This window comes from Aulonocara stuartgranti (genome assembly GCF_965226115.1).
Source record: "Aulonocara stuartgranti genome assembly, chromosome: 2".
Lineage (NCBI taxonomy): Eukaryota > Metazoa > Chordata > Actinopteri > Cichliformes > Cichlidae > Aulonocara > Aulonocara stuartgranti.
The window spans coordinates 16,692,760-16,706,177 of record NC_138940.1 but is presented as its reverse complement, the minus strand read 5'-3'; the positions used below and the strand labels follow the sequence as shown (position 1 = coordinate 16,706,177).

The following is a 13,418-nucleotide window of genomic DNA, read 5'->3' as shown; positions in this document are numbered from 1 at the left end:
GCTTGTGTGCCCCTGAGCCAGATAAGAGCCATAAAACTGATTTAAAACCTGATGCAGCTGTCACTCTGATCTCAGCATGCTCTGCACTTTTGGAGACTCAGTCAATCCACCACCGCTAGAGCTTGTGGAGCATGTGAGCACAGAGCCAGGAAACTGAAGGAGAAACCAGTAACAGCAGCTCTCACCTGGACTTACTAAAGTAATGTAAACACATTCAGATCCATGGCTTCCTGATTCATTCATCATGCAGTGTCCGCAGGTTTCCTGATGCAAATACAACAAGCTGTGGATGTGAAGCATCAGCTCTGAGTATCTATCTATTAGGGGTGCAACAATACACAAAATTCACGGTTCAGTTCGGTTCAATACTTTGGTGTCATGGTTCGATATTTTTTCGATACAAAAAAAAAAAAAAAAAAAAAATGTTCATGCCTTTTTAATTTGTCATTTATTAAAATTATAAATATATATTTTAACTCAAATGTACAGTTATTAAATTTAATGCTGCTGTTACAACAAAGTAATAAAAAAATAAATATATCTGATTGAGGAATCACTCATCTTTGGAAAAGAGAGTTTATTACAGAGAAATGTCTCTTTCCAAAATAAAAGCTATACTATACGCTTCTTCTGGGCTATATTCTCAGCAGCATATTAAACATATCAGGCACCCATAAGGAGAATCATGTGCTAACGGCTGTCTAAATGACTCGGGTAAAGTTTGTAGCATGCGTGCCTGTTGTTTTTGTCTGCTTCCACTTGTCTTTGCACTACGATGATGTCGGAGTAAATGTGCACGGCCAACACGTTAACGAGTTAACTGCGCTAACACACTAGTTCCCACCAATGTAATTGAGCATTGCGTGGCACATCCAACATACGGTTTTACTTTAGTCCATGATGCGCTTACCTTCAGGGTCATACGTCACATGAAAACCAAAATAGTTCCAAACGCCAGATCTGAATGAGGGTGGGGGAGGTTCAATTTGCCATGTTGCAAGGAGAGCTTAACTTCTGTCTCGCTAGCTTGCCCTGCGTTCAGTGAATCTGCGTTCGACTACTCCGCCTAGGCTGCACTGTCGAGCGCAGATCCACTGAGCACTCAACACAGACAGCATCATCAGAAGGAAAGTTGAAAGTTGAACACTCCAGCTGGCTGGAGTGTTCACACACACACATCTTCAACCTTTCCCTCTCTCTGTCTGTAGTCCCAGCCTGCTTCAAAATGGCCACCATCGTCCCTGTACCCAAATCCTCCACCATCTCCTCATTGAACGACTGGCGACCTGTAGCCCTGACCCCCATCGTAAGCAAATGCTTCGAGAAGCTGGTCAGGGACTTCATCTGCTCTGCACTACCCGACTCACTGGACCCTCTACAGTTTGCATACCGCCACAACAGGTCCACTGATGATGCCATAGCCCTGACACTACACACTGCCCTGTCACACCTGGAGAAGAGAGACACGTATGTGAGAATGCTGTTTGTAGATTACAGCTCAGCATTCAATACCATCGTTCCCTCGAAGCTGGACAGGAAACTGCAGGATCTAGGACTGAGCAGCTCCCTCTGCAGCTGGATCCTTAGCTTCCTGTCTGACAGACGCCAGGTGGTCAGACTGGGCAGCATCACCTCATCCCCCATCACACTGAACACTGGTGCTCCACAGGGGTGTGTACTGAGCCCTCTCCTGTACTCACTCTACACCTACGACTGCATAGCCACTAACAGCTCCAACATCATTGTGAAGTTTGCGGACGACACTACAGTGGTGGGTCTAATCACCAACGGTGATGAGACGGCTTACAGGGAGGAGGTCAGCACCCTGACCCACTGGTGTCAAGACAACCATCTCACCCTCAACGTCGCAAAGACAAAGGAGTTGATAGTGGACTTCCGGAGGTGCAGAGAAGTACACACCCCCATCACCATCAACGGCGCTGCTGTGGAGAGAGTGAGCAGCTTCCGGTTCCTTGGAGTACATCTGGCTGAAGATCTTACGTGGTCAGTACACATAAACAAAACAGTGAAGAAGGCGCAGCAGCACCTCTTCTTTCTCAGGAGACTGAAAAGATTCGGCATGAGCCCCCGCATCCTCAGGACCTTCTATCACTGTGCCATTGAGAGCATCCTCACCACCTGGTATGGCAACAGCACCGCCTACAACTGCAAAGCTCTCCAGCGAGTAGTGCGGTGCTCTGAACGGATAATTGGAGGTGAGCTTCCCTCCCTCCAAGACATCTACAGGAAGCGGTGCCTGAGGAAAGCGGGGAGGATCATCAAGGACTCCAGTCACCCCAGCCATAAACTGTTCAGACTGCTTCCATCAGGAAGGAGGTTCTGCAGCATCCGGTCCCGTACCAGCAGACTGAGAGACAGCTTTTTCCATCAGGCCATCAGACTGCTGAACACGTCATAGACACCTCAGCTTCACTACTGGAACTTCAACATTATGCACTGCACTCCACACTGTATATAAATGCCACTTGTTTTGCACATATTCAACTCTGTATATTTTATTATTATTATTTTTTTTTTTTTTTACTATTTAATTTGTAAAAATGTGTGTATACACACACACACACACACACACACACACACACACACACACACACAGGAAAATATTTAGTATACACATCCAGAAATGCATACACTATTATATATTGTACATATATTTATTAGTTTCAGGTTGGCCATTCTTGTATTTTGCTCGTTTGTGTTGTTGTGTTTGCACATCTCTGTTGCTTGTGGGGCTCGCACACAAGAATTTCACTCGCATGTGCTGTGCCAGTGTGCCTGCACATGTGATGTGACAATAAAAGTGATTTGATTTGATTTGATTTTGATTTGATAAAATAAATTAAAAAATTTTTATTGTTCGATACATATGCGTACCGAACCGAAAGCACTGTATCGAACGGTTCAATATTGATACGAGTATCGTTGCACCCCTACTATCTATGGGTCTAAAACACAGTAAAACAGGTTTTAATATTTTAATGAGACACTGGGTCCCAATCCTGCCACCTTTCTTCTAAACAATGAAGATTTAAGTCTCTTTGCTCTTCGGCACATCACATCTGCTGAGTCTGGACGTACCACACTGTGCTTCAGTTTAGTTTAGGAGGTTTGGACTTGTGTATTGAGACGCACCTGCACCACAAACACACACAATAGTTTGTGTTCCTGGAGGTTTGAGGCAGTGACACACAGTGTTGGGGAGTAACGGAATACATGTACCGCCGTTACGTATTTAAAATACAAAATATGAGTAACTGTATTCCGTTACAGTTACCATTTAAAGAGGTGGTATTCAGAATACAGTTACTTTGTTGAAATAAATGGATTACACTGCGGTACTTTCCTGTTTCATTTTGTCGCGGGTCAGGACTGTTTGGGTTTTGTTTGACAGCTACGTGCTGTTGTTCCAGGCGGCAGCGTTACGGTTGCCATGGTTACAGGGCGACGCTCTCTCTCTCTCTGCGACTGTGTGTTTCCTGGGTGAGAGAGCGCCTTTTCGTTGTTGTTGTTGTGCTAAGCTAATAGGCAGAATGCTACAAGCATAGCTCTAAAGAATGTAGCATCATGGGCAGTGTCTGTGAGCGCGAGGAGGGAGAAAAAGGGGAGTGGAAAGGTACAAGTTGTCATCGAGGAAAAACGGGAGCTGGAAGCATGTAAATATAATAATAACAACCACTTCAGCCAAGAAGAGTGCCTGACGAGCCCAGTTGTAAGTAAGCTATTAAGACTCGACTGTACACCGTGTTCATGTTTTCCTCCGAAAACAATAAGTTCCGTTGGAGCAGTCTTTCGACACCTCTCTCTGTGTCTCGCAAGAAAAGGTGACCCACACAAAGTAAAGCTATTTTTCGGCTACGAGCTGACACGGACCCCGCCGTATTAGTCTGAGGTCCCTTTACTACAGTTCGGAGTCGCGGACCTTCAGTAATAGTAATAAATCACACAGCAATAGTACATTCACGTTGTTGTAAAAAGCATGATAATATATTAAGTAATCCAAAGTATTCAGAATACGTTACTGTCATTGAGTAACGTAACGGAATACGTTACAGAATACATTTTGGGGCATGTATTCTGTATTCTGTAATGGAATACATTTTAAAAGTAACCTTCCCAACACTGGTGACACAACAGGAGGAGATGTGCTTGGGTGGAGTCATCTGAGTGCACAGCTGACTCCACCCATCCTGTGGTGTCTTATGTGATTCTCTGAGTGCTGTAGGACATTAACCAGCACAAATGTTTTTAAACATGCCGACTCGACTCGATTTCTAATCCTGAGCGTTGTGGCGGTATCTCACCAGCAGTTAGGTAGGTTCAGTGTGATGCTGCCGCCGATGTGCTCTCCAAAGCACATGTATCCTATGGTTCCCAGGCTGATGTAGAGGAAGGTGACGATGCCCATGCCCAAATAGAGAACCTGGGTGAACCTCTGTGGCCTCTGCATCTTGTTCTCCAGGGGCAGAACCTGCAGAGAGAAACTCTGTTAGCGGGACATTTCAGTGACACGTGAAGGCTCAGTGGTGTCTGCTCACACTGATGCCCTGAAAGCTCGCCTTTACCAGGAAGCTTTGCTTTTTTATAAACCAGATTTAACTGAATTAAATGGAGCTTTTGGAAAATGTAGCTTATCAGCCAGGCTTCATCATTATAAAGACAAGCTTCTCTGCATGGACAGGAAAAAGGCCAACTCTGAAACACACGTGTCTGCAGGGCAGATGTTAGCGAGAGTCATACGATGCTTTGAAAAATGTCAAAATGAGGCAAATGTTCTTAAATAAACATCAATAAAGTGAAATAATAACATATCAATAATGTATCTGTAATGAGTAATTGTGACATTAACACTGGGTTACACACCGTGTGTGCTTCAATGGTCACCGGTGAGCGGCGGTGGACTTTAAACGCTCTGAAATCGGACGACTGATTTTGACTCACGTTGTGCTTCATACTGTGAATACCTTCCAGCTCTGAGCGTACACAAGAGTGGGTGCAAATCTGGCACTTTAAAAAAAATATATATATATATATTTTTTGGCCTTTTTCTGTCTTCGACAGATACAGAGAAGACTGACCGGAAAGCGGAGGGAAACATGCGGCAAAGGGCCGCGGGTTGGACTCGAACCCGAGCCGGCCGCTCTCAGTCATGCGGCATATGGTCGCCTGCTCATCCAAATATGGCACTTTTTAATTCAAATATGACAGTATTAGAAAATGACTGTGAAGGAGTCACAGCATGAAGGTGAGCCTGGCCTATGTAGCTAACAGGAGACCTTTCATATGTTGACACGAGCCCTCAAAGTTTACCCAGAATGCACTTTATTACTCTGACAGGTGACTCACACTGACACTCGCAGCTGCACAGATTCCAGATCTGTGACACGTGATATCTGCTGCACTGATGAAGACACGATTTTAAAAAATGATTAAAAAGCACCGTCTCTTTGTGCTATATGGGCCTGTAAATCTGAAAATATTTATAGTGATGTCAAAGTTTGTATACCTGCATTAATTGCACAGTCAGTCTTATCACATCTGAGCTTTTATCTTTTAATGTATCGTTTTAAAAACTTGGAACTGCAGTGAACTGTGTTCGATCATCTTGAAATATTGCTTTGAATTGTTTAGGTGAACACGGGGATTTTGACAGTAAAATCATTCACAGACTTTACATTCCACACTCTGTTATTAAAAATGGTCAGTGGGACGTGCTGGTGTAATCCCCCTCTTTCTGGACCCCTGCTGCTCTCCTATCTCCAGCCCCCCCCCCCACAGCAGCGTGATGCATGATGCCTCATTTGCATAAAGAAATCCAACGGTAATGCAGGGGGAGATAACAGTGCCGTTTATAATCCACGTAATCGAGGCACACAGGTGTTTCACATTGATACAGTCATAAAGTTTTCGGCAGCACATGCGTGCATGTGTTACCATCAGCCACTCACTCACCACTCCAATGCCTTCGAAGGCAAAGATGGCCGTTCCGAAGAAGAGAGGGTAGTCTTTAGCTCTGCCAACTTTTGGGAGGTCAGTGGGGTTTGAGATGTTCTGTAGAGAAACAAAACAAAATAGATCCACAGCCAGTTAGAGCTGTTCTTCAACTAATCGCATCCTCGCTACTCTTAACATGATTAGCCGAGAAAAAGCTGCACAATGAAAATGAACTGCTGCAGACTTAAAAATTACAGATGGAGTGAGGTGTTAAATGTTATCTGCACGACAGCCCTGTTCTTCACAACAATACAAATAAGAGAGCATCCGCTCAAAGAGCTCCACGCAAGCAGCTCGGCCAGCTGTGTCAGACACATGCCATTATTTCTGTATCTTTTGGCTCTTATTTTGAAAATTCAAACTCTGGTCTGGGACATGAATGATTCTTTCTCTACTGCGAGATGGAGGGTCACCTAAGCACTAAATGTACTACCTGTGCATGATTTATTATAAAGCATGTGTCTGTGTGCAGGTATCTGCAGAGGAGCACCGAGTTAACCTTCTGTCTGCAAACTTTGACTGGATGATGCATTTCATTAAAAAAGGTCAGCAGGATGAGCCCGAACCCTGAAAACTATCTGAAGTGATTAAAAAAAGTACATTATTATTATTATCATCATCATCATCATCATCATCCTGGTGTTCAAATCAGAGCTCATGCCGAGAGGAAAAAGTCCCACCGAGCAGCAGAAGATCCAGATTGTTTTCAAAGCTGCTAGTGGCCTTTATGCTCTGCTTATCCCCAAATGTGCTGCTCAGATGATCCATCAGCCACAGTCATCTCACAGGGTGCACGCACAACCTTCTCCACCACGCGCTGCTGCAGGGAGCTCTTACTTATCCAGGTAACAAACAAGCTTCTGCTCAATGTCACAACTTAATGAGACCACAGAGGGTGAAAAACGAGGCTACAACCTTGACTGAAGGCAATCGAATCAGAGAGAAACCTGCGGCTCACCGTGAGTGAGTAGTAGTAGATCAGGAACAAACTAGCCGTCATGGCCACATTGGCCCCCAGAGAGAACGGGGCCAGGCACTTCAGGTTGCGGATAAAGACCAGCAGGATGATGGCAGGCAGGAAGCAGAGCATGTATAGGCGGGAGTCAAAGCTCGGGACCAGGACCTGGGTCTGGTTGGTGTAGTTCGTCTGGCAGCTGATGGTGGTGGCGTTGGCAGCTTCTACCACCTGGTGAAGGCAGGTCAGATAAAGAGAGGATGATGCTCATTCTGCTGAAAAGGTCTTAAACACCAAAGGAGTGATTACAACCCAGGACTGGATAGAGATCGTCTGCAGGCTCAAACCAATCAGAGCTAGAGCTCGGGCAGTGTGTGCAGGTTTTCTGAGACATAAAAATCATACGAAATTCTCTCTGTGGAAATAAATAACAGAGCAAATATCATGTGTCTTTCAAAGTAAGAGCATGGGGCTTGTCCACCTGGAAATGGAATGTGTTGTGTTCTCCGAAGGTTGAAAACTGTGGATATTTCAGATCTGTGTTTGTGTTTGTGTCATGTTTCTGCTCAGCTCTTCAACACACGGCTCTGTATTTACTGAGCCGAGTCAGTCTGAATCTCTGAGTAAAATCACCGCCCACCAGATGTTTGACTGCTGCTTCAGCAAAAATGAGCGGACACAAAATACATGCAGGCAGGCGGCACCCCCTAGTGGCTAAAAACTGAACTACACAAACTGAGCCTGTCTTGATCGCCATCATTTCCATCACCTCACACACTCCCTGCTGAAATAAGTGATCGTCTGATTTTCCTCCATATCAGTGTGTTTCATGGTATTCTATTCTCTCAGTAAAGACAAAACCACAGGAGTATGAACCGAACATAATTAAATATTTACTCATGCAAACATCCATAAAATTATTAGATCATGTGTTTACTCTACAGTCAGTCTGTCTGCACTTTCTTTAAACTGAGGCAGGTGGCTGAAGCTCAGCGTGCCTCCTCACGCTTGGCCTGATAGGACAGATTACTTCTGGAGAACATTTTCAGGTTTTCCATGAGTGCAAAACTTTGCAAAAATTTGTTGTAACATGGCACAGCCTTCTGGGTGGCTGACCTGCATGCAGGGGTTTGATCTGGAGTTATTACAGCTTTCCATTTTTTTATTTGAATGTATCTTTAAATCTTTCATTTTCACTTTAGTTTAGCTTCTAGGATACTTTTAAAGTTTCACTTTTAGTTTTTATAACTTTCAGAGTCAGTCTTGTTTTTTTTTTATGAAGAAATGATCCGTACTGATTTATGAAGTTCAGATCAGTTAAACAAAACGAAAACATCTGTGAGGTCACTGAGGTCACACTGGCTGCAGCTCTGTGGTTATCAGCCCAATAAACACCACAGGTGAAAATCACATGGTACAAAAACACCTCACTCTGTAACGCTGACAGGGACAATTAAACTGTGTCTGTGAGTGCATCTGTGAGTTTGTGAATGTCGGTGTGTCTGTCGGTGAGTCTGTGAGTGCATCTGATTATGTGAGTGTGTTGACCTGCTTGACGTTGTCACTGAGGAAGACGAAGTAGACACAGCAGAAGCCCAGCTGTGTGATGATGAGGAACAGGTTGACGGTCCGCCTGGGCGAGACGATGAAACAGTTAAAACACAGAACAGGACGACGTCTCTCTGATCACATCTTTAATTCTTTGAGGTTCACAGGTCTGAAAGAATTTCCTTTCCTTTAAAAAATTTACGTTTTTTGTTATTTGTTTTTTTCTTATGCCTGTGGGACTAAATCTGACATCTTTACATGTTTTACATATTAAAATTAATTTGTTTTCTTGACGTGTCTAAAGAAACACCGAGCAGAACAGGTGAGCGTGTTTCTTACTTTCCCCACTGTGAATGTCGCCTCAGCCACGGCACGTTTTCCATCCCGTACTGCACAGCCTCGCCGTAGGTCAGAGATGGTCGGTTCATCCTGCGGGGGGGGGGGGGGGGGGGGGGGGGTGTCGTCAGTCAGTTTCAGCTGACATGAAGCCAAATAACCAAACTGAAAAATAACCAGCACAGAAAAGTCGCCCTCTGCTGGACATAAAGGTATCCAGGTTTAAAGTACTGGCTTCAAGCCTGGACAAGCCATGTCCATCTTTAATATACAGTTTATAAGTTCACTGCAGTAAACACCGCCTGAACACAAGCTTAAGCTCCAAAGCTTGTGTGAACAAAGCAGTTCATCTGGTGTCCAGCAGAGGCAGCAGTGAGCCAGCTCCCACATGTTTACAGACCGACACAGACACTGGTTTAGTCTCTATAGATGATTTATAACTCAGCTGCTTAAATCGCATTAAGGCTTAAAGCTTGCACGATCAGGAGCGTGGCCTCTCTGACTGACAGGTGGATGGTGACACAGGCAGCTGTAGCTGCTAGCTGTCTGCTAGTGTCACCAGAACTGGACTTCTGGACGTGTTTGTGCTGTTGGAGGCTTTTGGAGCATTTTAATGACATCATTTGACCCATAACATGGCTTCTGCGAGGTTACTGTAGTAACAGAGCAGCTCACAGATACCCTGACTTTGGGACATTTCAGGAGCCCAGAAGCACACGAAATGAGCTAAAAAATGATAAAGCCTGCAGAAACCCTCTGAAGTAAAAACAGATAAACGTTATATATGAAGAGTTAAAAACAATAAAATCCTTAGTAAGGCTTGAACACAGGTGCACATGCCCAACGAGTTGACAAAGAAATAAGAAAATGAAGTTTAGTTTTAACCCTTATTGGGTAACTGCGGTTCTTCCATATCTATGACAGAATCAGAGAAGTGACGACTGACTCGGCAAAAATTAAACCTCTAAAAACAGGAAGGGCCGCAACCACTTCTGTGTCTCCTCAGCTGATGCGTGACGGTGCAGAGGTGTCCGTTCACACTCGCGATCTCCTTGATCCTTTTAATCCCAGCTAATGGATCGCCGTGTGAACTGGGCAAAGGGCGGGCGAGGGGTGGATGGGCAGGTTCACAGTCACAGGTAGTACACTAATTAAAGTCTAATAGTGACTGCACTAATCTGCTGAGCTGCCACGTGTCACCAGCTGTAAAACAGATAAGCCCCGGTACTCTGGGTTTTCGGCCACATGGCTTCACTTATGTAATCCCACTAAAACTGAACCGATGTGGCGATCGCCACGGAGAGGTGGGGCTGATCACAGGTCACGGTGACAGTGTTTGGTAATGTCTGTGACAGCTGATGAGCCTCAAGCAGGAACAACAGCAAACACAACGAAGCCGCTGCAGAGCAAACATGCAAGGACGAGTGTGGTTTTAGTGCAAAGGAGATTAAAATGAGCTGCTGCAAAGGCATGAAGGACTCAGTTCAAACAGAAAGACTCAAAGCAACGAGGACTCGAGCACAGCTTACAGAAACCCAGCCTGACCTCTACAGTTAGTTAAAAATAATAAAATAAAACGTGCAGCTCAGAGACATCGTAAAACAGACAGGATTCATCATCAGCACTGGATTCACTGGATCTGTGCATCAACATACAGCTGATTTCTCAGCAGAGCCACAGACTCAGACCGTTTTGTTCTCATGATACAAGCGTCACATGACACCGGCCCACAAACCCAGTTTAATTTGCTCTTGTGCCTCATGCTACCTCATCTATAAATGAGGTATCTCCAAAAAAAAAACTTTCAAAATAAAAGCTGAAATGTGTGTTTTACTGCATTATTGTGGAAAGTAGAAATCAGTGATTTAGTGATCATTAAAATCTGTTCAGAATCAATTAGGATTCATCTCTTAAGTCTTGACACACTGCCGGTCACACATTAGCTGCTGCAAACATCAGGTGAGTGCGTCAATCGGGCTGGTAGTTATTTTACAGTCTGCTGCTTCCAGGCGTGTGTGCAGTGAAAGAAAAACAGCATTTTCCTGACATTTTACATCTCATTTGAACAAAGAGCCGCTCTGCCCCAACGTAAAGTTATACCGAAGTGACGCACTTATCCTCTCAGCCACGTCCAAACACCGGGACCTTACAGTCTTCCTGCTGAGCCTCCAGCTACTTGCGACCGTGGCTCAGGGGGTTGGGAATCGCATCTGTCACCGGAAGGTCACCGGTAGAGCAGGGCGATATGGCCAAAAATATTTATCACGATATATATTTGAAAATTTGCGATAACGATATAACCGACGATATAATTGATGCGAGACAAAATACAACTCCACAACATTACTAGCGCAAAAAGACAACCTTCCATTTATTTTCACTTAAACAAGAAGCTGGTTTTTATGCTTTATAAAAATGTAACAGTGCAAATGCAAATTCCTTGCTGAAAGTTTAACCAAAAGGCATTTCCAGTAGAAATGGGCTGACATATCCTGAGCATAACCATGTATAATATCCACTGAAGTTAAAAAGAGGTGCTTTGCAACATTAAACTGCAGTGTGCAGTACGCATTTTTCGGACCATAAGGTGCACGGGATTATAAGGCACATTAAGCGAAACAAAGCAGTCAGATAAATCAAACTTTATTAAACTCATTCTTCTTGCTTCCTCCACTTCTGTACCATTGATTCATTAATGTTGAATTCTCTGGCAGCTGCTCTATTCCCATGTTGTTGCAGTATATTAATGACTAACCTCGTATTGTGGATGGATTATCTCAGTTGTTCTCCTGACTGAAGTTTGGTCCGTTTACAGCATCCTGCCATGCGATTGCATTTGTCTCTAACCATGAGGAACCTTAACGTTAACTTTTATAAGTGGAAAAGTGTTAGTGTTCGTCCTCCAGCTTCACTGTTTATGTTATGCTAACATAGCTGTGTCGCTAGCGATCACGTAGCACATCATTATATACCAGCTAGCCCAACTTCAGTAACCCTACAAACGTCACTGCTGTTTAGTTTCCTGTCTTCATTTATGTTGGAAGTGATAGCAGAGCTGTACGTTTGATTTTTTTCAGAAATCTCTCAGTCAGAACATGCAATATCATGCTTAGGTAACTAGCGAAACTAGCGAGCTAACTTCCGCTAGCTTCCTGCTAACTTCTAACTCCGTTAAATGTAATAACTTTTGTTTTCATGGATGCCTGGAAGTTAAACTTTATAGTTACACCTGGTAAAGCAGCAATGCTGATCGTTTTATTAAAGATGAAAGAATTTAGACAGTTTTTAACTCTAAGTGATGCTGCAGTGTTGTTTGACCTGAAGTATACGGAGTTTAGGACCCAGATTACTCCCAGATTTAAGAGCATCTTAGTCCGACAAATACGACAATAACAACGGCCGCTTGCATGTTCTGCAAAAAAATGTGCTTTGTTGTGTATCTGACGGACAAACACCAAACCAGTTCCACATCACGGAAGTTGCACCATTTTTACAAACCAATTCTGGTTCATCAGGGCTTTGGAGCGTGATGTCACGGGGGTGGGCGTGGAAAGGATTTTGGCCCGATCCGCCATTTTGGGGGTCTAAGTAAGAAGCGAAAGCATAGCCATGGTTCGTACTTGCTGTGCGGTCGGCTGCAATGTTCGATCTTACGACCGGCACGGGAATAAGTTTGGATTGTCTTTTTATGCTTTCCCAACCTGGAAGCAACATGAAGGAGCTCATGTATCGGATATTACCAAACGAAGGCGTCTAGCCTGGATAGCAGCCATGAGACGAGCTGATATCAAGTTCTGTTACGTATCCAGATATCAGTTGGTGTGCTCAAGACATTTTCATTCCGGTAAGTTCTAAATATGTTCACATCACACTTTATAGCTGAATAATATCATCGTTGGTGGTCTCAGAAGTTATAGAAATTGCGATCAAACATAGAATGGAGTGACTTGATTGGTTGATGTAAAGACAATAAATGAAATGAGACAGGAAGGACACAAATTGGCGTTAATAATTTACCCGATTATCAATGTGTTAACTTGCATGTACTTTACAATTATGGGCATATAATATGATAACGATATTTTAGCAGTTAAATGATAAATGTGTAACATTAATTATGGTGGGGGGTGAAAAATGGCTATTTCACTCGGTGCACTCCAGCTGACTTACTTTGACGACGTACTCAGAGTTTGGCGGCTTGAAAATAGCCAAATCTTGCACCCAGCCATTTGTAAATTGGATGTGCGCCTCCAGTGACTTGTAATTACGAAACTGGTTCGCTGTGTAAGCGCTTACTCCACAAACAAGATACGTGAAGATATCGGGTAGGACAGTGGCGGTAAGTCGTCTGGGTCTTTACTCCACTGCCGTATTTCAAATGGGTCCAGATTTGCGATGCACTCTATTTTTTTTCAAGTACCGCTGCTTCGCCTCTGGACGCAATCGGTCTCTATACCGTCCGTTTTCTTTTGAGCTGCTTTTAAGCATGTTTCTTGTCGTCGTAGTTCCAACACAGTGTGTTTGTTTTGATTCGTAGACCCCGAAAATGGAGCTGCGCTCCCACAAT

At 43.9% G+C, this 13,418-nt stretch overlaps 1 protein-coding gene across 3 annotated transcripts in view; it reads right to left on the bottom strand.

The window, feature by feature from the left end:
- The window catches only part of slc36a1 (solute carrier family 36 member 1), a 39,179-nt gene that overhangs the window by 19,955 nt on the left and 5,806 nt on the right, over nucleotides 1-13,418 (bottom strand). For all 3 annotated transcript variants that reach the window (XM_082551474.1, XM_082551473.1, XM_082551475.1), the window contains 5 exons: nucleotides 8,855-8,944; nucleotides 8,516-8,600; nucleotides 6,971-7,198; nucleotides 5,971-6,069; nucleotides 4,323-4,489 (listed from right to left, as the gene is read on the bottom strand). In XM_082551474.1, the coding sequence (XP_082407600.1) occupies nucleotides 4,323-4,489; nucleotides 5,971-6,069; nucleotides 6,971-7,198; nucleotides 8,516-8,600; nucleotides 8,855-8,944 (669 nt within the window). The remainder of the gene's footprint in view (nucleotides 1-4,322; nucleotides 4,490-5,970; nucleotides 6,070-6,970; nucleotides 7,199-8,515; nucleotides 8,601-8,854; nucleotides 8,945-13,418) is intronic.